General features: G+C 43.5%; 2 protein-coding genes across 2 annotated transcripts; both read right to left on the reverse strand.

Annotated features, from left to right (window-relative positions):
• Positions 1-6,917: 6,917 nt before the first annotated feature.
• LOC139637494 (odorant receptor 131-2-like) lies at positions 6,918-10,336 on the reverse strand. The gene has a single exon (XM_071506229.1). The coding sequence runs from the start codon at positions 9,747-9,749 to the stop codon at positions 8,808-8,810; it is 942 nt and encodes a 313-aa protein (XP_071362330.1). The 5' UTR covers positions 9,750-10,336; the 3' UTR covers positions 6,918-8,807.
• Positions 10,337-22,873: 12,537 nt separating this feature from the next.
• LOC139637642 (odorant receptor 131-2-like) lies at positions 22,874-24,403 on the reverse strand. Its single transcript, XM_071506488.1, has one exon. The coding sequence runs from the start codon at positions 24,401-24,403 to the stop codon at positions 23,462-23,464; it is 942 nt and encodes a 313-aa protein (XP_071362589.1). The 3' UTR covers positions 22,874-23,461.
• Between the last annotated feature and the right edge of the window lie 2,699 nt (positions 24,404-27,102).

Below are 27,102 nucleotides of genomic sequence, written 5' to 3' on the forward strand. Positions count from 1 at the left end.
CTTCAGTTTTGTCTGAATTTAAGAGTAAGAAATTACTGGTCATCCAGATTTTTATGTCCTTAAGACACACCTGAAGCTTGGCTACCTGGTTAGTCTCACCTGGCTTCATGGATAAGTACAGCTGGGTGTCATCTGCGTAACAATGGAAATTCATCTGGTGCCTCCTAATAATGTTTCCCAGAGGGAGCATATATAGACTGAAGAGCATTGGTCCTAGCACAGAACCTTGTGGAACTCCATGACTGACTTCTGTGATGATAGAGGAGTCATTGTTAACATGAACAAACTGGAGTCTATCTGACAGATATGACTTAAACCAGTTTAGTGCGGTTCCTTTGATGCCGACCATATGTTCTAGTCTCTGTAATAGAATCTTATGATCGATGGTGTCAAATGCGGCACTAAGATCTAGTAGGACAAGTATAGAGACAAGTCCATTGTCTGAGGCTATGAGGAGATCATTGGTGACCTTAACCAGAGCAGTTTCTGTGCTATGATGGACTCTAAAACCTGACTGAAAGTCTTCAAACAAACCATTCCTGTGCAAGTAATCACATAACTGGTTTGCAACGACCCTCTCAAGGATTTTGGAGATAAAGGGGAGGTTGGATATAGGTCTATAATTGGCTAAAACATCTGGATCAAGAGTAGGCTTTTTAAGTAGAGGTTTAATTACTGCAACTTTAAAAGCCTGCGGTACATAACCAGTTGATAAAGATAAGTTAATCAGACTTAATATAGAGGTGTCAATTAAAGGAAAAACTTCTTTGAACAACCTTGTTGGAATGGGGTCAAGAAGACAGGATGATGGTTTAGATAAATAAACTGTTGAAGTGAGCTCAGGGAGATGTACAGGAGAGAAACAGTCAAAATATAAGCCAGTTACAGTGGACTCTGAGGCTGCTGAACTGGACAATACATCTGAACCAGCTGTGGGGAGGAGATGGTGAATTTTTTCTCTAACAGAGACAATTTTATCTGTAAAGAAGCTCATGAAGTCATTACAACTGAGGGCTAAAGGTATAGATGGATCAACAGAGCTGTGGCTGTCTGTCAGCCTGGCTACAGTGCTGAACAGAAACCTGGGATTATTCTTGTTTTCTTCTATCAATGATGAATAATAGGATGTTCTGGCTTTACGGAGGCTTTTTTTATACGCCAACAGGCTGTCTTTCCAAGCCTTTAGAGATTCATCCAGGTTAGTAGAACGCCACCTTCTTTCTAGCTTCCTTGAATTTTGCTTTAAAGCTCGTGTTTCTGAGTTGTACCATGGAGCTAGCCTTCTCTGACTCACTACCTTCTTCCTCAGAGGGGCCACAGTATCTAGAGTTGCACGCAGTGAGGCTGCTGTACTGTCAACAAGATCATCAACCTGTGTGGCTGTGAAGTTAAGAGAGCTGTTCCCTACTGCATTGATACATGGCAGTGGGCTAAGTACTGATGGGATCCTTTCTTTAAATTTGCTGATGGTATTGTCAGACAGACGCCTGCTGTAATAGATTTTTTCCCCAGATGCTGTGTAGTCCATGACTGAAAACTCAAAATGTTAACAGAGAATGGTCAGATAAAAGAGGGTTTCTGGGAGATACTGTTAGATATTCAATGTCAATCCCATAAGTCAGAACCAGATCAAGGGTCTGGTTAAAAGAGTGAGTGGGTTCATTAACATGCTGAGAGAAGCCAATTGAGTCTAATAATGAATTAAATGCAATACTCAGGCTGTCACTGTCAACATCTACATGAATGTTAAAATCACCCACCATGATAACTTTATCTGTGCTAAGAACTAACTCAGATAAAACTCTGAGAACTCAGATAAGAACTCAGAGTCAGGAGCAGGAGGACGATATACAGTAACTAGTAGGACTGGTTTTTGTGTCTTCCAGTTTGGGTGAGACAGACTAAGAATAAGGCTCAAATGAATTATGATTAACCATAGGCTTAGGATTCAGTAATAAATTGGAGTGATAAATGGCTGCCCCCCCTCCTCCTCGGCCTGTGCTTCGAGGGATATGAACGTTAACATGAGTGGGGGGTGTTGATTCATTTAAACTAACATATTCATCCTGCTGCAGCCAGGTTTCAGTCAGACAGAGCAGATCAATGTTATGATCAGTTATCAGATCATTGACTAGTAGAGATTTAGATGAGAGTGATCTGATATTCAATAATCCACATTTAATTTTCCTGTTATTTGGTTCTGGACTAACAGTTGTGTTAATTTTTATTAGGTTTTCATGTCTAACTCCTCCTCTGTTCGCTTTTGATTTATTATATTTAAATGTAAGTGGTGGGGGGACAGACACAGTTTGTAGGGGGTGAATGGCAGCGACTGCTCTAAGAGAGAGAAGAGTGTAAGACTGCGGCTCTGCCTCCTGGTCTCAGCTCTGGTTTGTCAGGGCTTTGGCTTCTAATAAACTCAGTGAAGTTTCTAGATAAGAGCGCAGCTCCATCCAGCGTGGGATGTATGCCGTCCCGTCTAATCAGACCAGGTCTTCCCCAGAAAGTCTGCCAGTTATCAACAAAGCCCACATCGTTAGCGGAACACCAGCTGATAACCAGCGGTTGAACGATGACAGCGGCTTCATGTCCCCGCTGGTCAGGTTGGGGAGGGGCCCAGAGAAAACTACGGAGTCCGACATTGTCCTAGCATAAGTACACACCGACTCCACATTAATCTTAGTGATCTCTGATTGGTGTGATCGGGTGTCATTAGTGCCGACGTGTATTACAATCGTACTGTATTTACGTTTATCCTTCTCCAGCAGCTTCAGGTCGGACTCAGTGTCGCTGCTCTGGCCCCAGGAAACATGTGACTATGGCCGCCGGTGTCGCTAACTTCACGTTTCTCAGAATAGAGTCACCAATGACCAGAGTTTGTTTCCCAGCGGGGGTGTCGCTGAGGGGGGAGAACCTGTTAGAAACGTGAACAGGTCGGTGGTGAGCTGTGAGCTTTTGTTTAGGACTAAGCCTCTTCTTGTTACGAACAGTCACCAGCCGCCCTGACCTCCCGGCTGCTCGGGAGCTGCTGGGGGGAGAGAAGGAGCTACAGGAGACGCTACACTGGGTCGGTCCGCACCAGCTACTGGGGGCTGGCTAACTGGAGAAGCTAAAGATGTGGTTTCATGGTGCTGAGCCGAGATCCAGATCTCTGAGCCTCGCCTCCATAACTGTGAACAAACTACATTTATTACATGAACCATTATCGCTGAAGGAGGCAGAGGAGGAACTAAACATGAAGCAGGCTGAGCAAGAGAGAGCGGGAGAGGGAGAGACAGAAGCCATCACAACTGCTAAGCTAAAGTAGCTAACAGAGCTAGCGTGTAAACAGCTGTGTTTTAATGAGAATCTCACGAAGAGAAGCAGAGAGCTAGGAGTGATCGAACAGGAGTTCGACAGTACAACAGATAATTAGTGGTTGTATACAAAAATACAACCAGGATCGGCTGAGTTCAGGGAGAGCAGCAACAAACACAACACCACCAACACCCGGAAGTGACACAATATGCTTACCGCAGCACGTCGCACAATGAGAAATACTCTCAGTTCAAGTAACTCACATGTGCAAACTGCATTGTAAAACAAGATGCTGAAATAAACTAAAACAAAAGCCCAACAAAACAAATTACAGATGGGCATACCAATTTACTAACTGTAACATTATAGTAATGTTTACTAACACAGTAGTGTGTTGAACTTCACATTTGATCTATTCATCCCCATTTTTGTTTAAGCAGCCATTTAACATAAAAGAATGCCCCTCAATGCATTGCATTGCAATTTGCATCAAATTCAAAAAAACAGGGTGATGCACAAAATAACTTCAAGAAAATAATAATTTAAAATAAATAAAGTGTGCATGAAACAGTGGGGAGTGTTACAGAACATGACTCAAATGATAGTGCAGTCAGCCTATAAACAGCTGTTCTGTTATGTTCAGCAGAGGCTGAACAACCCAACCTCCATCTCCTCTCTTTTAACAGACCAAATAAACTAAACATCAGCCTCCATCTCTTCTCTTTTTTTAAACAGACAAAATGAGATAAAGCCTCCTCTTTTTTAACAGACAAAACAAACATCAGCCTCCATTTCTTCTCTTTTTTTCTTCTCGGTGCATTGCTTCCTGATTGCCCAAGCTACGGAGTGGCTTGAGGTTCAAATGTCACAAGCATTAATCACGTTAAAAAATGACTCCCGTTAAAGGCATGTTACGTTAACGCTTTAATAACGCGTTAACTTTGACAGCCTTAATAAAAATAACATACATAATATATACAGTACAAATATATATATATAAAGAGAAGCTAAAATATAAAGCTGAGTGTACTGTCCATCCATCCATCCATCCATTTTCTGCCACTTATTCAAGGACAGGTCACAGTGTCTGTAGGTCAAGCAAAGTAGCCCAGATGTCTCTTTCCCCAGCAACGTTTTCCAGCTCCTCCTGGGGTATTCCAAGGTGTTGGATGTTCTAGGTCTACCCTGAGGTCTCCAGCAGGGACCAACAGTGCCTAGCAGTTGGATGTCCCTGGAAGACCTTCAATGGAAGATCTTAAGATGCCAAAACCACCTTAACTGGTTCCTGCGCAAGGGCACAGTTTCTTATCTCTGGGAAATTGTTGGGAGAGGACTGCCCCTACCGCGACATCTGAGGCATAACCTTCCACAACAAAATGTAATGAGGGATCAGGGTGTGTGAGAATGGGAGTGCTGGCGAAAAGAGTTTTCCTCTTTGAAATGCTCCTTGAGCCTCTGTATTCCAGGTGAATGGGTGAGAGGTGGAAGTGAGTTTTGTGAGTGGTGCGGCAACCTTACTGTAGTCTTGGATGAAGCTCCGGGAGAAATTATCAAAGCTGAGGAAGTGTTGCAGCTGCTTACGGTTTTCCTGTTTGGGCCACTCCACCACCGCCTTCACCTTAGCTGGATCAGCTCTCAGCTGCCCCGAACTGTACGTGTTGCTTGTGTTCATTCAGGTTCCGGGAGAAAATCAGAAAGTCATCCAGGTATGCAAACACGAATAAATTAAGTATGTCTCTGAGCAAGTTGTTCACTAGGGCTTGGAAAACTGCTGGGGCGTTGGTGTGGCTGAATGGCATCACCAGGTATTTCTTGCTTCTCATGTCCAGTTTAGAGAAAACTGAGGCCTGATGAATCGGTCAGAATGCCGCATTGATAAGGGAGAGCAGGTATTTGTTTTTGATGGTTATTGCATTGAGACCAGTCAATGCAGGGGCGGAGAGAGCTGTCCGTCTTCCCCATGAAGGAGACACCAGCCCCTACTAGTGAGGAGGAAGGACGGATAAGCCCAGAAACCAGTGACTCCTGAATGTACTCTTCCATGGCTTCTCTCTTGGGTTGACTGTACAACCGACTGGATGGCAGGGGGGTCCAGGGATAAGGTCAACAGCGCAGTTGTAGGAGCGATGAGGAGAAAGGGACTGGGCTCAATCTTTGCTAAATACCTCAGCCAGGTCATGTTAGGTGGATGGGACCACAGGGAGGTCTGGAGTTTCAGGAGTTGGCTAATTTGTGGGGAGCCAGGACAGACTGCAGGCAGGATGCATAGCAATGGACATTCCAGCTGGTGATGGAACTGGAGGTCCAGTCGATGTGGGTATTGTGCAGTTGGAGCCAGGGCTTACTTAATTCAAGAGGTGAGTGTGGTGAGGGAATCAAGAAAAACTGTATTACCTCTCTGTGGTTTCAAGAAATCAGAAGAGACAAGGGTTCAGTCTCATGTGTGACATGGGACAGGAGTCTTCCATCAAGCGCAGTGACAGTTTTTGGGGAAGGAAAGTCCTGGATAGGAATGTTTTGCTGAGAGGCAAATGAGGCGTTGAGGAAGTTGTCGTCAGCTCCTGAATCAATGAGTGCCCACAAAGAGACTGAACACCTTCCCCACATTAAACCAGCTTCGAGCTGGGTGCATCACGGAAGAGTGGTGTTGGCGGATGAGGAGGAGGTTTGGTTGGCCAGAATTCCTCCTTTTTCCTAGTCTAGGCTATTGTCACTGGGGCATGAGAAAGAGATATGACCCCCCTGACCACAGTACAGGCGCAGCCCCTCCCTACGCCTTCACTCCTGTTCAGCTGGAGTGAGATGGTTATGTCACTGCTGCATGGGCTCCTCCGAGGGGCCAGGTGTGAAGGAGTCTGAGGCCAGTGGCGTCTTGGGCTGTGTGCTAGTGCTCCCTCTGTATGAGGATTAAGAGCAGGGGTTTTGATTGGAGTGGGGTGATGGACACGGGTTCTGGGAGCGGCTAATTCTGTCTCTGCGTCTTTCTCTGATCCTGTTTACAATCCCGGTGGCCAAAGTGATGAGGGCTTCCAAGGACTCGGTCTGATCTCTCAGGGCTAGCTCATCCTTCATGCCTTCGGACAAGCTGTGAGGGAAGGTGTCCTGGAGAGATGACCTCGTCCCAGCCACTTTTCAGCTTCCAGAATATTCAGCCACAGATCCAGCTCCCTGTCGGACCAATAACAGGCAACTGGCCGCTCCCTTCCTTTAACTCAGCAGTTCAGCAAGGCATCAGGGCAATGTTGCTGCATAAGTGAGCTTAAGGTGAAGGAGCTGGAGAGAGTTTCACACAACCTCCTGGCAGAATCAGCAGTAAGGACACATGACACAATAGTGGCACACAGCTTGGCAGTGGGTGGAGATAAAGGTACATTAAAAACAACAGCTTTGTGATCTCAGATGTAAAAGTCAAGAAGATTCACATTTATGGGGTGAAAACCACTAGTAAGGGCTAGAGCTAAGGTATAACCTTTCAAAAGTGTGACACCTTTAACAATCTGAGTTAAGACAAAAGATTCAATAAGGACTAGGAAATTGCAGCAAAGGAGATTAGAAGGACAGCATACATGTATATTAAAATCACCAAGGATGACCACTCATATTTTAGTATAAAAAGAAAGACTCGAATTTATCACTAAAACCAGAAGAACTGGACCAGTAATTAAAAAACTTCAAAAAGGTTAAAAAGAATCAAGAGACATTATGTGGCAAGCTAGAACATTAATGGGCATTCTAATCAGAAGCTAGCATGCTGGTTTGCTCTGGACCACACTCATTACTCCAGGTGGCTCTCAGTACATGTTTGTGACATGACGGTCCTCTCTGAGGAACACTCAAAAGCCCTGTAAGAATTCAGTGCTGTGCAATCTATGAGTAAATATATGTGTTACAATATGACAGCCTGAAATTTGGTCACCCACTGCTCTGTCCCAGAGGTCAACTCCAAAATGCCTTGATGTATGAAAATAAACTTCATTGTTTATAGAAACACTGAAGAAAGTTTCATGCTTTAGTCAGAAAATGCACAATACCTTCCATATACAAGCTTATCTCCTGCACTTTCAGGAATGGTGCAAAAAAGTTTAAATGTATTTTTATGCAAATGTCTGACTTCAACTGTATTACTATGCTATATTAATGCTGCAGTATCTCTAGCCAGATTCAGGATACAATGCTTGACTTCAAGTGGGTAATGTTCCTGGGACTTCTGTTCATCCTATTTCATTTGGTTAACATTGTAGAATCCAGTTGGGTTCACAGAGACACAGGGCAGACAGAGACAGAGCTTCTGAGTCCCTGATCAAGGTATTTAGGTATAGTCAAGATATATGCAATATATATATATATATATATATATATATATATATATATATATATATGTAATGATATTACAGTATCTTATTTGCATTATGTAACATTCAATATTGCATATTCATGTATACTTTATAGAGTTAAGATTAGAGGTAGCCCTTAGTCTTATCTCTTTTAATGTAAATACATTTTTTTTTAAAAAGAGCTGATTGTCTGCACTAATGCATTACAGTGGAAACACATTTGATTGATATCAATCCTTTCACCTCACTCTTAAAAAATGTTTGCAGTGATAGATGAAAGTTGATCATTCAACTGGACATCCAGAGTTTAAATGATTTGAATTGTTGAAACAGCAAAGTAAATATAAGGTATTTACCATGTATACCATGTCCAAGCAATTTTGAATGTAAAACGCCGTGAACAGTGGTATTCGTAATTCTGATTCTAATAATTCAATTTCATCCATATGAGTTTTAAAATTAAATAATAATTAAAATTCAAAGTTAAAAAGCTAAAACACAGGGGCAGCCTGGTGGTTGAGTGGTTGGGGAGCGTACCATGTGAGCGCAGGACGTTCTTGGCGGGCGGTCACCGGTTCATCTCCCGACTGGTCCGACTCTTTCCTGCATGTCATTCCCCTCTCTCTACCCCCTTTCCTGTCAGTCTCCACTAATCTATAATAAAGGCATAAAAAGCCCAAAAAATAATAATCATAAAAAATGTTTAAAAAGTTAAAACACAATTTCTTAATGTTTGTAACATATTTTCTTTTCCCAGCAAAACCCCTATAGGCATCTACACAGCAAAAATAAAATTTAAAAAAATAAATAAATAAATATAATGAAGATGATATATTTGACAAAGCACCACGGATTCATGTGTTAGGGATGTGAGATTAGATTAAGATTGGTTTTGGATGCAGTAAATGATGTACCTGTGAAGGAGGCTGCCTGTGTTTGCCAGGCACTTATAATCATGGCAGCTGAGAGCAGCAAGACCTGCAATATATAGTCATAATTAATACATGTACTGGGGTGCCCTGGTGGCCTAGGAATTAAGACACTGACCATGAAATTAGTTATTTTAATAAATGAGCAATATTGTTCCTAAAATTATGAAGCTGTATTTTCTATCTTTTCTAACAACTGAAGCCAGATATGGTGGCATCTGAAGGCAACTTGACAAAGCATCATTTCTCAGCCTCGGCTGGGTCGACAGCAGAGATAGTATATGAGAATGGGCCTGATGGTCTGATCTCTGAGTCCATAGATGAGAGCACTCAGACATCTGGGGAAGATGATAATACACACATAAAAAAAATTAACAATGCGTACTAATACTAGTCTTGGTGTAATTTTAGAAAGAACTGCAAGTAATGGATTGAAAATGGTTGAGGAGAGGCTGAGGCCCAGCTGCACCAGATGCAGCAGCAGTGTGTTACGAGCTTTACTGGCTGAAGCTTTGTCTGTAGAGGCTGACCTGGCTGCTACCATCACACCAATATAGGAGGAAATTATTGCAACACCTGCAGAAACAAACAGAATACAGGTGTAGGCTTTGTCATAATCATCACCTAAGGGCCCAAGCAACATGGCTACAGCAGAGCAAAAGTCCTTCATCAGCAGGCTGTCCAGCTCTTCAAATGGAAAAGTTAAGAGCAAAAAAACACGAATGAGAACACTTAGTGAGCTGAATGCCCAAACCACAATGATGGCCACCCTTGTGTTTCTGATGGTGATGATAGTTGCGTGCCTCAGTGGGTAGCACACAGCTACATATCTCTCCAGAGACATCACCACCAGTGTGAGAGGAGAGACCACAGTTACAAGATTGGCAAAAAGGCTGAGAACACCACACACAGGATAGGTTAATTTTATTCTATAAGCAGCCAGTAGGTACAGTAACTGACTTTGTACCAGATGTGCAGTGTCTGCAGAAAGTAGGTTATACAGAAGAAAGTAACGGGAGGTCTCATGAAACACCTGTTTACTCCTCAAGGTGAATAACATGGTCCCATTAATAAAGAGAAACACACAGCATAGTCCTGTAGTCAGAGTGGAAATAATCACTCTTTCCAATAACCCCTGATACTGTAATTCAACAGTGATGTTAGCGTGAGCTTGAGTTGCATATGACATTATAGAGAAGCATTTAAGACATGTAAAGTATTAACCTGCTGCTGGAACACAAAACACAGTGAATCTGGATCCAATGTCTTTTAAATACAGATGCCAGAGGCTTCACGAGAAAAACCCCAAATCATCCACATATATTTTCCCTGTGCAGATAGCAGTTTAGAGTTGGTCCTTATTTGTATGTGGGCAGAGGTGTTCTGCAGGGTTTGCTTCTCCTTGCATAGAAATTATGAGCTCTGTCCTCGCAACCCGCTCACATGACACATCACATGTCACCATGGTTACCAGATCAGTAACAGCTGATGTAATATCTCTTCCATTATTACCCAACATTCTGGTCCATGTCATATTGTACTCTGAAGTGGGCGTGTCAATCAAAAAGCTAATGGATGAACACCGTCTCCATCACCTTGGACAGGGTTTGAGGCACTTTTTCACAGACTGGTTTAGCTCTGCTGTCACAAGGACCAATACAGGAATTCATTGGATTGGATTGGATTGGATTGGCTTTATTGTCACTGTAACAGTACAAGTACAATTGCAGCGAAATTACAACAATCACCCCGTCAACACATAACATAACAGGATGACTGTAGCAAAAAAAGGGGGGGGGGGGGGGGGGGGAGAAACATGTGGAGAGGAGGAGAAAAAAAAAGAAATAAACCCAAACTATACTCCGGGGGGGGGTACAGTGTGGATTTGATTAAAAAAACCTCGGCAACATAAGCATATATAAGCACATTTTACAACATATCGACGCAAACAACTTGCTCCAGGGGAGGGGGGAGGGGGGGAGGAGGTGGTTCCAGTACAGACAGGCAGCCAGCCTTAGCCGCTGCCATTAAGGTGCCGCCATCGGACCCCGCCCGCCACACTGGATGGGAGGAAGCGGCGAAGGCGTGGGATGGGGTTGGGGGTTGGGGTGTGTGTTGCATATGTACATGTGAGGAGTGCCGTGAATGTGTGTGTGTGCATAGGCCTGGAGAGTCGCTTCGTCTAGTTCACAATCAGTGCCTCAGTTCGCAGGGTGTCATCGCGATAACACAGCAAGTTGCCATGGAGACATCCTTGATCGGGTCCCGGACGGAGTCAACAATCAACAGGTGTCCGTGGAGGAAGGGAGGGAGGGGGGGGGTAGAAGCGTCTCACTGCAGCGATCTCGTGGGGGAGTTGTTCCAGCACCGGCCTTGGCCAAGGCTGGTGCTGCGGGGGCCGGAACACAGATTAGATTATGATTGTTTGGGTTAGGGCGAGCAGTCGCATTCTTGTCCACAGTAATAACTCTTTACAACCCTCAGAACTCTCAGCTTACAATTTCTTGTGGTTTCTAGTTCAACCAAACTCCACTCTATTTATTTTATTTGTTTATTATTAATTTTGATATTTGTTGCTTCTTCTTCTAAGATAGTTTTTTACTTCCCAGCTGCTGTAACACAAGAATTGTCTGTCTGTCTGTCTGGCTGGCTGTATTTTCTTAGACTTTTTGTCCTCAGTCCTGTCAGCACCTGTGAAAGTACCATGCAGGTGGGTGTCATACCACTTAGGAAGGAGATGTGTTCTGTCTCCTAGAGATGAACCTACTTTGGTGTGAAAAGTGCAAATCAATCCGAGAACAACAGCAAAGAACCTTGTGAAGCTGCTGGAGGAATCAGGTACAAAAGCATCTATATCCACAGTAAAACAAGTCATATATCAACATAACCTGAAAGTCTGCTCAGTAAGGTAAAAGCCAAAGCTCAAAAACTGCCATTGTAGCGGGTTAGTACTCTCTCTCTCTTGCATTGTGTAGTCTGAATAATGGCACGCACACACACAGTCGCTGTCCAGCTCGACCCACATTTATTGCTGAAACACAGAAAAGTTAGCTCTCTACAGCCAGCTCTCAGCACAGTGCTACACAGCACACACACAAGGTCCGGTAACTGCAGCCTGTTAACAAATTACGGGGTGCACCTGAGAAGTCTGCAGGGGCCCTTCAGAGTGTGGCGTTCAAATACGGTAAGAAAATATGGTACTAAATCAGCGGTCAATGTACAAAGCAATAAAAACAATTGAGACAGCAATCAACATAATATTAAGACAGATAGCAATGGCAAGTGAGATCACTACTCTACTAACTCCATTACACTCCCCCCTACTGATCTCAACTTGTCCATACAAGCTACACAATAAGAAATACACATGACAAAAGTGAGGCTGGGCTGTGAGATAACCATGAAACAAAAACACATCAGGTACCAATAACTCCAAACAAAGAGAAGAAAAAGAAAAAAAAATGTAAGTGTACAGCACTGCTCAGATTACTGATACTAAGTATTCCAGTCATAAGACTATTCCTGAAGAATTAGAATGGGAAAGGGTTGCAAAGCCTTTCAACACCCATAGGAAAACATGCCCTCCTACATGTTAAGTCACTCAAATATCACATCATTAAGCAGTACAATCATTCACCACCTGAATACACATTACCATGAGTTACATACAGGTGTCCATATTCTGATAGGAATAAAAAAAAAAATACTGATCCCCCTCAAAATACAAGAACTCAAATACATTCACTCATGCACAAAGGCATTGCACAATATAACCATTAGCAACCAGCAAGAACTTTCTGGTGCATGTTTTGAATAAGCCTAACTACAGGTCTAACAGCTCTGCCACACCACGTTCTCAAACCCAGTTTCCTGTCACTGAAAAGCTTATGCTCTGCCCCTATTGTGACTACAGAATCTGCATCAGAAGGCAGTGTGTTAACTGGAGATGTGGGGATAGTAGGGTGGAGGTCATTCAGTTCCACAGAACAGTCGACGTGTCCACAGTCGGGTAACAGGCCCCGGACTGACAAGGTCTGTCAACAGCCCCCACCAAGGCATCCACAGCAGGAACATCAGCCGCAGCATTCAACTGATCTCCAGTGGAGACTGGGAGCTGGGAGATCCATGAAACAGTCCTGTCCTCAGGTCCAGGACCCTCAATGTCCACATTCAGCACCGACTCATCCACATTAGTCAGGTCATTGACAGAAGAATCACAGTCCTCCGGTTCAGTTGGGACAGGTAGGAAATTCACAGGCATGATAAGATTCCTGTGAACCAATTTCTCTTCGTTTGATGCACAGTCCCTGAGTCTGAAGGTATGAGTGTTCTCATCTTTCTCCACAACAGTGTAGAGATGTCTCTCCCAGCGATCAGCAAGTTCTCTCCTGCCACGTTCTCCCTTATTAGCCAAAAGGACTCTGTCTCCAACAACCACAGGTGCACCTTTCAGCTTGCGGTTGTAAAGGTCAGTTTGCCTCTCATGCTGTTTTGTGGTTGAGATATTGGCAATCCTGATAGCATCTGCTAAGTCACGTTTGAGACAAGCATCATATTCCATCACTCGATCATCCAAAAGCACAGACTCAAACACCATATCCACGGGCAACCTGGGGGTTCTGCAAAACATAAGTTGAAAAGGAGCAAAGCCTGTGGTCTCGTGTACTGTGGCATTATAGGAGAAGGTGAGAGATCTCAGCAGCTGGGGCCACTGTCGCTTGGCCTTAGGTGGAAGGGCTCTGATCATATTTCCAAGGGTGCAACTGAATCTTTCAACTGCTCCGTTGCCCATGGGGTGGTACAGGGCTGTATGAGATTTCTCCACACCAGCGACCTGGAGTATCTCTGCGATCAGACTGCTCTCAAAGTTCACCCCCTGATCGGAGTGCACTCACTTGGGAAAGCCATAGACACAAAAGAAATTGTTCCAGAGCTGCTGAGCAACAGCCTTAGCTGACTGGTTGGGACAGAGGTAGGCTTGAGCCAGCTTAGTAAAATGGTCAGTCACCATGAGCACATCAAGGGACTTGTTGGAGGAGTCCTCAGCGGACCAGAAATCAATGCAAACCAACTCAAGAGGTCTAGAGGACTTAACCCTCTCGAGCGGCGCTCTGGCCTCAGGCTCAGGAGACTTGCTGAACACACAGCGATGGCAGCACCTCACATACTCTTTGACATCTTCTTCCATCCCATGCCAATAGAACTGCTGTCTGGCCAGGGAGAGTGTCCTTCTCCGCCCTTGGTGACCTGCCTCATCATGGACTCCTTTGAGAACTTTCTCTTTTACAGCAGAAGGCACAACATACTGGTAAGTCTTTCTCTTCGTCACAGCATCCTTACAAGTGCGATACAGCACACCTGTTTTGACGGTGAGCTTGTCCCAGTGTCTGAGGAGTCGCAGAGCATCAACAGGTTCATGTGGACGTTCTCGTCTTGATGGTCTTTGTTGTTGTTCCACAAAGTGAAGAACCCGACTTAAGCAGGGATCAGCACGCTGCTTAGCCATCAGCTCATCTCTAGCAGAGGGCGGAAATCAGGCAGTCCAGGTGGCTGAATGGACTGAATGAGCTGAGGCAAGAGGAGGGCATGAGGAGGTGGATACTCGTGATCCAAGTACTGATCCAGGACAGCAGATACTGCCTGTGTGGAGATAGAAAGACCACGGGGCACTGCCACCGCGTTTCCGGAGGCCACAGCAGATGGTTGGTGCAGCTGCAGCCGGCGCACTGGATCACAAGACAGACGGAAAGCGTCCTGCACACAGTCAGGGTCAGAGGCACTTGCTTCATCCAGGTAGCATCTTAAGGAGGCATAAAGAGGCATAGATCGAGAGCAGGAATGGCTTACTGAAGTTGGGATGGGCAAGGGTGGCATTATCCAACAAAGCCTGCTACAGATCCTTGAAAGCCTCAGTGCACTCTGGGGTCCAGTCCTCAGAGGAGAGCTTCCTAGCCACAGGAGAGCTCTTCGTAGCCTCTTCACACCAGATGTCAGCACAAACAGAGGCTTTCTGATGCAAGAGTATCCCTCAAAGAACTGCTGATAAAATCCAACCATACCTAGGAAGGATCTGATCTTGGAGGGAGAGGGTGTGTTGGTGCCTTCCTCCATCAAATCTCCCTCATCTAGGCCAACAATGGCTTTAACTTTTTCAGGGTCGGTAGAAATGCCATCCCTTGTCACAATGTGCCCCAGAAACTTTGCAGAAGATCTCATGAAGTGGCACTTTTTAGGAGCAAGCTTAAGGTTGTGTGCCTTTAACCTCTTGAACACCATCTCCAGTCTCTGCAGCGCCAGCTGTTCGTTGGGAGCAAATACCAGGATGTCATCCAAGTAACACAGCAGGCTCAAGAAGTTTTGATCACCAAAGATAGACATCATCATCCGCATGAATGTGGCCTGGTTGTTACACAGCGCCTGCGGGAGCCTGTTGTACTCATATAACCCAAAGGTAGAGGTGAACGCGGTGAACTTTTTGTCCTCCTCCTGGACCTCCACGTTGTGGTATCCCGAGGTCAAGTCCATGGTTGAGAAGAAAGCATTCCCTCCGAGAGCAGCCAAGGCATCAGCCTGGTGAGGCAGGGGATGCGCGTCTCTGATGGTGCACGCATTCAGCCAGCGAAAATCTGTGCAGAGCCGCAGATCACCATTTTTTTTCCAGACAAGGACAAGTGGTGAGGTGTACTCGCTCGTGGACTTCCTTATGATGTCACGCTCCTCCATTTCATTCAAAGCCACCTTTAGCTTCTCATAGTGAGATGGGGGCAGACAACGATACGGGAGTCTGAATGGTTTGCTGTCGCTTAGCCGGATGCAGTGGAAAAAAGTCTTTGGCTTTTCCACAATCCAAACCGTGGCGGGAGAAGATGGACTCGTACTTGCCCAGCAGATCAACATGTTTTGTCCTCCAGAATGGAGATAGATCATCGGAATGTACATCAATGTCCTGCAGTCCCAAGTCACATAGTGTCGAGTTGCTTGGTCTGTGCGCATAGCAGTCAGAATCAACAGTCAAGCTCTTCTCACTGCCTGTGTCAGTCTGGTCAGCAGTCCTGGTCACTGTGCATTTCACATCGTTGGTTTGGTTATTGTCATATAAGTAGTCAGTGTCAAAGTCCTCCAGGGCCACACATGGGGACACGTCAGCAATCTTACAGTTGCATCTCAGAGTCTCTGGTTTAGTGGAGGGGTTCATGACTCCTATCGGCCCATAATGGTGTCACCACTTGTCCCACTATAAATGTCCATGGCACTGTCCTTGACTCACTTGGCTCCACAACAACCGTGCTGCCAGCAGAAAGACATTTGGCTAGGTAGCTGGCTAGGTAGGTGACCCCAAACCAAATGTTCCTTCATGGGCTCCAAGGACACAGCATGCTTTAGTTTAACAGTGCCCACCTTGTCAGGGCACTCACTGCTTCTCCATGTCTCCACCACGGCCAGCAGCTGCAGCAGACTTTCCTCCTCAACAGATGTCTTATCTGAAAGGGACACTTTCTCCCAGAAATCCCCAGAACGCTTCAGCACACGAATCAGGTGTTTTATGACATTGCTGCCAAGAATGAGATCATCACTTTGGCCCTCCACAATGAGTGTGGGGACTGAGATGCGACAGTCAAGCACTTTCATCTGAAGCTCACACACACCAACAGGGCTTCTTTCTCAAACCTCCACATCCAATCAGGACAACTGATGTGGGGGAAAGAGTCATAACACTGGCTTGCTCCAAGAGAGGGAGCATATGAGAACTCAAAGAACAGGCCATTGAAGCACTATCCAGCATGGCTTGTAGCTCCACAGCATCCTGAACCAACACCTCAGTGTGGAAAAGGTTATCAGTTGCAAACAGTCTCTGTGTATTTTGAAATATCACTGTAGAGTCATTGTCTGTTGAGGCACAGAACTGTGAGTAGATAGACTCAAGGTCATCATCCATTAGATCTTTTGGGGACATGTCATCTGGCTATCCACTCGTCCCATGCTCATGTGGACCAGTTAGTTTCCCTGCTGGTTAGGACCGCCAGGCTGAGTAGCCAGCGAGTTGGTAACAGGAGCGGCACGACAGTTCACAGCTTGATGTCCCGCAGCATGGCAGCGGAAAGAGAGATGTTCCCTCCGACGGTGGGACATCGTGTCATGGTTATCACCCTGACAAATGACACATGGCTCAAGGTCACTGACCTCAGCACATCCCCATTACAATCATGAATATCCTTGCAAAAATTACATTTTTGTTCTCATAAATATGCTTATTTACTGGTATAGCCACGTGACATCATTTTGCTTATAGCACCAGTTTTGCTGGGGGACTACAGAGCCCACCATTTCAAAATGTTAAGGTAGCTATACCGTGTTGACAACTTCTTCTGTATATTCTATTGAATTACATGACATCATTTGTTGGATCTCATTTGAAAAATCAACTGTTTCTATTCTGACAGCTATATTAGCAAGAATATAGGAGATAGAATTACACCAATAATAATAGTAATAATAATGAACTTGATTTCTATAGCATTTTTAGACAATTAGACAATTACATAAAAAGATATAAATGAAAATGTACAAATATTAAGTCTCTTTTGCTTCTGCTGAGATCAGATTTCAGGGAAATCTGATCTCAGCAGACAGGTCATTCAAGAGTTTCAGAGCCGATTCACACACAGACAAGCAAGTGTAAAATAAAGATTGCTTATTGTTTAACCACAACAGTTAAGAATGGTAGAGACTCTCTTGCGGGGAATGAACTGGGGAGCTAAGGAATCCTGCAGGTGAATGGCATGGCAGGTAATGGAGGAAGCACCAGGTGAGTGGCGTGGCTGGTAATGGCAGCAGAGCATGGAGACAGCGGGTGGGTCAGAGTTGTAGGAACAGGGTTGGTTTCTCAGCAGGAGCAGATGGCGACACTTGCTGGTTTCACTCCATCAGCCTGCAGAACAGGAATCGCCTGCTCAACATTGCTCAAGTTAGCTCAAAAATTATTGGACATCCTGTTAGAGTTATGGTTATGGCTATGGTTTATGCATTCTTCTTTTTAGTGTGTTGTTTTTCTTTGTTTATGTGAGTGTGTAGCTACTCTTTGGGTCTTTTAAATTGCCTCTGGGATAAATAAAGTGATTTGAATTGAATTGAATTGGATTGAACACACACACACACACACACACACACACACACACGGAGGAGACACAAGGAAAAAAGGGAGACAAGCACAAAAAAACACGCTGTCATGATCTAGCAGGATCTAGCAGGATCATGACAATACCTCCATAATGTCCGCAGAGATACCGTGGAGATGGAAAACATGCTTCCTTCCGCAATTGTGGCTTCCTCGGGTGTCCTGGGTGATGGTGGGCCACCAGAGGCGCTGCTTGATGAAGGAGTGTATTCGGCTGACTGGCGTGTACGCACTGGGATCTCCCCACATCTGGAACAAACAGACGGTTAGCAGGACCATTACCTGGGTCAGTATGAGTGCTCTGGGCCTCCTTGAACTGTGCCTTGACATCCCAGGTAGCGGCAGCAGCAACACAAGAAGGGGGAAGAATGGTCTCTGGGGGTGTGTTGGTCTTTCCACAATCCTTCTGCCGGGAGAGAGCGTCAGGTTGACATTTGAGACCCAAGCCAGTATGTCAGGGTGAAGTCCAACCTGCCTAGGAACAGAGCCCACTGAGCCTGGCGGGGGTTCAGTCTCTTAGCTGACTGGAGGCAGGAGAAGTTCTTATGGTCATTCCACTGTAGAGCCCAGAACCAGTGCCAGAAGCTCCCGATTTCCCACGCTGTAATTCTGGTCTGCAAATGACAGATGACGAGAGAAATAAAGCACAGGGGTGAAGTTTCTGATCTGACTGCCCCTTCTACACGACGTACCCTAGATAACTGACTGAGGTGGAATGAAACACACATTTTTCAGCTTATACGAATAATTTGTTTTCCAGCAGATTTGGACCAGGTGGTAGGTGCTTCTCAGGTCCAGTTTAGAGGAAACTGTGGCCTGATAAGGCAGTCCGAATGCCGAATCGATGAGGGAGAGAGGGTGTTTGTTTTTGATGGTTATTGCATTGAGACCAGTGTATTTGATGCAGGGGTGGAGAGAACTATCCTTCTTTCCCACGAAGAAGAAGCCTGCCCCTACTAGTGGGGAAGAAGGACGGATGAGCCCAGAAGCCAGTGACTCCTGAATGTACTTTTCCATGGCTTCTCTCAGGACAGGTTATACAACTGACTGGATGGCAGGGGTGCTCCAGGGATGAGGTCAATAGCGCAGTAGTAGGGATGATGAGGAGGAAGTGACTGGGCTTGATCTTTGCTAAATACCTCAGCCAGGTCATGTTAGGTGGATGGGACCACAGGGAGGTCTGGAGTTTCAGGCGGAGAGGAGTTGGCTAATTTGTGGAGAGCCACGGCAGACTGCAGGCAGGATGCATAGCAATGGACATTCCAGCTGGTGATGATACTGGAGGTCCAGTCGATGTGGGTATGGTGGAGCTCGACACAGGGCTGACTTAATACAAGAGGTGAGTATGGTAAGGGAATCAAGAAAAACTGTATTACTTCTCTGTGGTTTCCAGAGATCAGAAGAGACAAGGGTTCAGTCTGATGTGTGACATGGGACAGGAGTCTTCCATCGAGCGCGGTGACAGTTTTTGGGGAAGGAAGCTTCTGGATAGGAATGTTTTGCTGAGAGGCAAATGAGGCGTTGAGGAAGTTGTTGTCAGCTCCTGAATCAATGAGTGCCCGCAAAAAGACTGAATACCTTCCCCACATCAAACTAGCTTCAAACTGAGTGTATCACAGTGGAGTGGTGTTGGCAGAGGAGGAGGTTTGGTTGGCCAGAATTCCTCCTGTTTCCTGGGAGCCTAAGCTTTTGGCCAATTGGGGCATGAGGAGGATACATGACCCCCCTGACCACAGTACAGGCACAACCCCTGCCTACATCTCCACTCCTGTTCAGCTGGAGTGAGATGTGCACGTCACTGCTGCATGAGCTGTTCTGAGGGGCCAGATGTGGAGGAGTCTGAGGCCGGCTGCGTCTTGGGCTGTGTACAAGTGCTCCCTCTGTATGAGGATTGAGAGCAGGGTTTTTGATCAGAGTGGGGTGATGGACATGGGGTTCTGGAGGGGCTAATTCTGTTTCTGCGTCTTTCTCTGACCCTGTTATCAATCCTGGTGGCCAAAGTAATGAGGGCTTCCAAGGACTCTGTCTCATCTCTCAGGGCTAGCAGGTCCTTCATGTCTTTGCACAAACTGTGAGTGAAGGCGTCCTGGAGAGATGACCTCGTCCCAGTCCATTTCAGCCGCCAGGATTTGGAACTCCACAGAACATTTCACCACAGATCTAGCTCCCTGTTGGAGCAATAACAGGCGACTGGCCGCTTTAACGTGATGGTCAAATAATCTGGAGAAAATCTGGATAGGTAGTGGTGAATCGCGACTGTCCCTCCCAGAGAGCCGTGGCCCATTGTGCAGCTTTGCAAGTGAGTTGATTGACTAGCGTAGTGTTAGGTGCTTGGTCAAAGGGTCAATGACAAATACAGGTTTCAGAAAGGTTTTTAAAAAAATATTTTTGAAATTGGAACAAATTGAAAAAAGTTTCAACAAGTCACAGTTTTGACTGTATTTTTAACTTCGCCATCCGAAAAATGTTGTGGCGCGACCAAATGTTTGTAAAAATAGATGCTTTTCTTGGATTCTTATATCCTTAAATTTTTGGCAAGTATACCTGAGTGTGTCTACAGTTTCTTATACATTATTATTTTGTGGTTGAGGTTTGTATTAACAGTAACTTAATATAGTTGCATTCTAGTGCCCAGATATTTAATATTTTTACCATCCAATTTTACACTTAAAGACAGAAAAATGATCATATAAATATACAAATGAATGTATTCAATACAACAGCTATATACTTCTTAGTTTTTAGTTTAACCTAGCATTTATTGGTTTAAATGAATAAAGGAAAAAGGCTAATAAATAATAATTTAATATATATTGTGGCGACGCCTATTGTTGTGTGATGGTATTGTACACCTCTGGTCATCAGTGCTTCCTGGTTGAACCTGGGCCCAGTGTTCACCAGCCTATAAAAGGCACTCCCTGTTACTCATGTCTCTTTCTCCCCCTCTCTTTGTAGGCATCTCTGGTGGTGATGGGATCTGCTTTCGGTCCTCTGTTATCTGTTTGTACATGTAATTTTTAAATACAATGAACAGTTTTAAGATAAAATAACATTTTCCTAGTTTTACATTGGTTGTACCATCTGACATGGTAAGTGTACCCACCTAACTATGAGTTGAAAGTAGCTATTATTATCAATATTTGAGATAGATCTACAAACTTTTTCATTCATAAATAAAGGTCACTTGGGGTCCTCTGGCTGATGCAACACCCTTTTTACTGTTGTCCCAGTTCATTTCAGAATAAAATATATCCACATATGCAGTTGTGCCACCCTGACATTTGAGAATATAGAAATTCCTGCACAAAAGTTCTCCAATTATCTCAACAACTTTAACATGTTAATATTTGTAAATTTGGTTTATTTGAACGGTCTCAAACCATCATGCCGCAGAATTTGTTTTGAATTTATTTTCATTAAAACATTATATTTAATACTTTTCTTAGGCAGTTCATTTGCTTGGGCAGTTGCGCCACATGACATTTTTGGATGACAAAACATAAAATGTATGTATTATTATAATTTACCGAAAATATGGTCAAATTACACAGGTTTTATAGAATAAAGTAATGCATATCATGAATTCATTAAAATTATTTTAAAGGAAAATAATACACCTGGACCAAAAAATATGCATGTCCTGTCATTGACCCCAAAAATGTATGAGTAGTCCATGAGTAGATTGGACAAGTAGTCTTGAACTCTGATTGGACGAGGCTTGCTTGAAAGCGCCTGAATCCGCAGGGGAGCCGAAGAATCCAGCAGGTGAATGGTGTTGCTGATAATGGCAGCAGAGCGTGGAGACAGTGGGTGAATCAGTTTTGCAGGAACGGGATCGGTTTCTCAGCAGAAGCAGGCAGTGGCACTGGAGCAGAGGTTCTGACACTGGAAAGCAATCTGGCAGAGAGTGAATAGAAAACCATGATTTTTCTACAGGACTTGATGAGCTATTGGTTTCAGGACTGCCAGGCTGCCAGTGCTGCTCGGCCATGCCCCTGCTGGGAGAGAGAGCAGAAACACATACACACACACAGGGAGGAGGAGACTCAAGGAAAACAGAGAACAGCAGTCAAACAACACTCAAAAGCCCTGTAAGAATTCAGTGCTGTGCAATCTATGAGTAAATATATGTGTTACAATATGACAGCCTGAAATTTGGTCACCCACTGCTCTGTCCCAGAGGTCAACTCCAAAATGCCTTGATGTATGAAAATAAACTTCATTGTTTATAGAAACACTGAAGAAAGTTTCATGCTTTAGTCAGAAAATGCACAATACCTTCCATATACAAGCTTATCTCCTGCACTTTCAGGAATGGTGCAAAAAAGTTTAAATGTATTTTTATGCAAATGTCTGACTTCAACTGTATTACTATGCTATATTAATGCTGCAGTATCTCTAGCCAGATTCAGGATACAATGCTTGACTTCAAGTGGGTAATGTTCCTGGGACTTCTGTTCATCCTATTTCATTTGGTTAACATTGTAGAATCCAGTTGGGTTCACAGAGACACAGGGCAGACAGAGACAGAGCTTCTGAGTCCCTGATCAAGGTATTTAGGTATAGTCAAGATATATGCAATATATATATATATATATACACACACACACACACACACACACACACACACACAAACACACACACACACACACACACACACACACACACACACACACATATATGTATACATATATGTAATGATATTACAGTATCTTATTTGCATTATGTAACATTCAATATTGCATATTCATGTATACTTTATAGAGTTAAGATTAGAGGTAGCCCTTAGTCTTATCTCTTTTAATGTAAATACATTTAAAAAAAAAAAAGAGGCAGAGCTGATGGTCTGCACTAATGCATTACAGTGGAAACACATTTGATTGAGTTAAATGATCTGAATTGTTGAAACAGCAAAGTAAATATAAGGTATTTGCTGTTCTACCATGTCCAAGCAATTTTGAATGTAAAACGCCGTGAACAGTGGTATTCTTAATTCTGATTCTAATAATTCAATTTCATCCATATGAGTTTTAAAATTAAATAATAATTAAAATTCAAAGTTAAAAAGCTAAAACACATTTGAGCGCAGGACGTTCTTGGCGGGCGGTCACCGGTTCATCTCCCGACCGGTTCGACTCTTTCCTGCATGTCATTCCCCTCTCTCTACCCCCTTTCCTGTCAGTCTCTACTAATCTATAATAAAGGCATAAAAAGCCAAAAAAATAATAATAATAAAAATTTTTTTAAAAGTTAAAACACAATTTCTTAATGTTTGTAACATATTTTCTTTTCCCAGCAAAACCCCTATAGGCATCTACACAGCAAAAATAAAATTAAAAAAATAAATAAATAAATATAATGAAGATGATATATTTGACACAAAGCACCACGGATTCATGTGTTAGGGATGTGAGATTAGATTAAGATTGGTTTTGGATGCAGTAAATGATGTACCTGTGAAGGAGGCTGCCTGTGTTTGCCAGGCACTTATAATCATGGCAGCTGAGAGCAGTAAGACCTGCAATATATAGTCATAATTAATACATGTACTGGGGTGCCCTGGTGGCCTAGGAATTAAGACACTGACCATAAAATTAGTTATTTTAATAAATGAGCAATATTGTTCCTAAAATTATGAAGCTGTATTTTCTATCTTTTCTAACAACTGAAGCCAGATATGGTGGCATCTGAAGGCCACTCTGAAAAACTTGACAAGGCATCATTTTTCAGCCTCGGCTGGGTCGACAGCAGAGATAGTATATGAGAATGGGCCTGATGGTCTGATCTCTGAGTCCATAGATGAGAGCACTCAGACATCTGGGGAAGATGACAATACACACATAAAAAAAATTAACAATGCGTACTAATACTAGTCTTGGTGTAATTTTAGAAAGAACTGCAAGTAATGGATTGAAAATGGTTGAGGAGAGGCTGAGGCCCAGCTGCACCAGATGCAGCAGCAGTGTGTTACGAGCTTTACTGGCTGAAGCTTTGTCTGTAGATGCTGACCTGGCTGCTACCATCACACCAATATAGGAGGAAATTATTGCAACACCTGCAGAAACAAACAGAATACAGGTGTAGGCTTTGTCATAATCATCAGCTAAGGGCCCAAGCAACATGGCTACAGCAGAGCAAAAGTCCTTCATCAGCAGGCTGTCCAGCTCTTCAAATGGAAAAGTTAAGAGCAAAAAAACACGAATGAGAACACTTAGTGAGCTGAATGCCCAAACCACAATGATGGCCACCCTTGTGTTTCTGATGGTGATGATAGTTGCGTGCCTCAGTGGGTAGCACACAGCTACATATCTCTCCAGAGACATCACCACCAGTGTGAGAGGAGAGACCACAGTTACAAGATTGGCAAAAAGGCTGAAAACACCACACACAGGATAGGTTAATTTTATTCTATAAGCAGCCAGTAGGTACAGTAACTGACTTTGTACCAGCTGTGCAGTGTCTGCAAAAAGTAGGTTATACAGAAGAAAGTAACGGGAGGTCTCATGAAACACCTGTTTACTCCTCAAGGTGAATAACATGGTCCCATTAATAAAGAGAAACACACAGCATAGTCCTGTAGTCAGAGTGGAAATAATCACTCTTTCCAATAACCCCTGATACTGTAATTCAACAGTGATGTTAGCGTGAGCTTGAGTTGCATATGACATTATAGAGAAGCATTTAAGACATGTAAAGTATTATTAACCTGCTGCTGGAACACAAAACACAGTGAATCTGGATCCAATGTCTTTTAAATACAGATGCCAGAGGCTTCACGAGAAAAACCCCAAATCATCCACATATATTTTCCCTGTGCAGATAGCAGTTTAGAGTTGGTCCTTATTTGTATGTGGGCAGAGGTGTTCTGCAGGGTTTGCTTCTCCTTGCATAGAAATTATGAGCTCTGTCCTCGCAACCCGCTCACATGACACATCACATGTCACCATGGTTACCAGATCAGTAACAGCTGATGTAATATCTCTTCCATTATTACCCAACATTCTGGTCCATGTCATATTGTACTCTGAAGTGGGCGTGTCAATCAAAAAGCTAATGGATGAACACCGTCTCCATCACCTTGGACAGGGTTTGAGGCACTTTTTCACAGACTGGTTTAGCTCTGCTGTCACAAGGACCAATACAGGAATTCATTCTTGTCCACAGTAATAACTCTTTACAATATGTCATATATCAAAGTCTAGAAAGTCTGCTCAGTAAAGTAAAGGCCAAAGCTCAAAAACTGCCATGACAAAGCCAGCCCACAGTTTGCAACTACATGTGTAGACAAAGACTTTACCCTCTGGATAAATGTCCTGTGGTCTAATGAAACTAAAAGTAAACTTTGGTTATAACAACCTTTATTATGTTTGGAGAAAAATGGGTGAGGCTTCAAGCCAAAGAACACCATCAAGTTGTGGGTGTGCTTTGCTGCAGAAGGGACTGGTACACTTCACAAAACAGATGGCATCATCAAGAAGGAAAATTATGTGGATATATTGAAGCAATATCTCAAAACATCAGCCAGAAAGTTAAAGCTTGGTTGTAAATTGATTTCCAAATGGACAATGACCCCAAGCATATTTCCAAAGCTGTGGCGAAATGGCTTAAGGACAACAAAATCAAGGTATCGGAGTGGCCATCACAAAGCTCTAACCTCAACCCAACTGAAAGTTTGTGTTTAGAACTGAGAGGGAGTTTGCAAGCCAGGAGGCCTATTAACCTGACATAGTTACATCTGTTCTTTTAGGAGGAACGGACCAAGTTTCCAGCAACTTATTGTCAGCAGCTTGTTGGCTACCTGGACATTTGACCCAAGTCAAACAACTAAAAGGCAATGCTACCAAACAGTACCAAAGTGTATGAAAACTTCTGACACACTCAGAACGTAATGAAAGAAATAAATGCTGAAATAAATCATTGTCTTGACTATTATTCTGACATTTCACGTTCTTAAAATAAAGTAGTCATCCTAACCAACCTTAGACAGATAATGTTTATTAGAAATACTGGAGCAAATAGGCATACCAATTGTGCGTTTATTTACTAAAGCACAAAAGTTTCAGCATATAATCTATATATCCCAAGATTTATTTCAGATGTGGAGGCAATTTATATCTGACCTCTGGTGAGCTTGAAAGGTCACTGACCTCAGCACATCCCCATTACAATCATGAATATCCTTGCAAAAATTACATTTTTGTTCTCATAAATATGCTTATTTACTGGTATAGCCACGTGACATCATTTTGCTTATAGCACCAGTTTTGCTGGGGGACTACAGAGCCCACCATTTCAAAATGTTAAGGTAGCTATACCGTGTTGACAACTTCTTCTGTATATTCTATTGAATTACATGACATCATTTGTTGGATCTCATTTGAAAAATCAACTGTTTCTATTCTGACAGCTATATTAGCAAGAATATAGGAGATAGAATTACACCAATAATAATAGTAATAATAATGAACTTGATTTCTATAGCATTTTTCTCAGTTACAAAGTAGTTCACAAAATTATAAAAACATGAATAACTCAACAAGACAATTATATAAAACAATATAAATGAAAATGTACAAATATTAAGTCTCTTTTTTTCTGAGGAAAGTTTTAACAAGGGAAATCTGATCTCAGCAGACAGGTCATTCAAGAGTTTCAGAGCCGATTCACACACAGACAAGCAAGTGTAAAATAAAGATTGCTTATTGTTTAACCACAACAGTTAAGAATGGTAGAGACTCTCTTGCGGGGAATGAACTGGGGAGCTAAGGAATCCTGCAGGTGAATGGCATGGCAGGTAATGGAGGAAGCACCAGGTGAGTGGCGTGGCTGGTAATGGCAGCAGAGCATGGAGACAGCGGGTGGGTCAGAGTTGTAGGAACAGGGTTGGTTTCTCAGCAGGAGCAGATGGCGACACTTGCTGGTTTCACTCCATCAGCCTGCAGAACAGGAATCGCCTGCTCAACATTGCTCAAGTTAGCTCAAAAATTATTGGACATCCTGTTAGAGTTATGGTTATGGCTATGGTTTATGCATTCTTCTTTTTAGTGTGTTGTTTTTCTTTGTTTATGTGAGTGTGTAGCTACTCTTTGGGTCTTTTAAATTGCCTCTGGGATAAATAAAGTGATTTGAATTGAATTGAATTGGATTGAACACACACACACACACACACACACACACACACACACACACACGGAGGAGACACAAGGAAAAAAGGGAGACAAGCACAAAAAAACACACTGTCATGATCTAGCAGGATCTAGCAGGATCATGACAATACCTCCATAATGTCCGCAGAGATACCGTGGAGATGGAAAACATGCTTCCTTCCACAATTGTGGCTTCCTCGGGTGTCCTGGGTGATGGTGGG

This window comes from Trachinotus anak, unplaced genomic scaffold (assembly GCF_046630095.1).
Source record: "Trachinotus anak isolate AG129_WGS33_773 ecotype Australia unplaced genomic scaffold, CSIRO_AGI_Tana_v1 ptg000020l, whole genome shotgun sequence".
Taxonomy (NCBI): domain Eukaryota; kingdom Metazoa; phylum Chordata; class Actinopteri; order Carangiformes; family Carangidae; genus Trachinotus; species Trachinotus anak.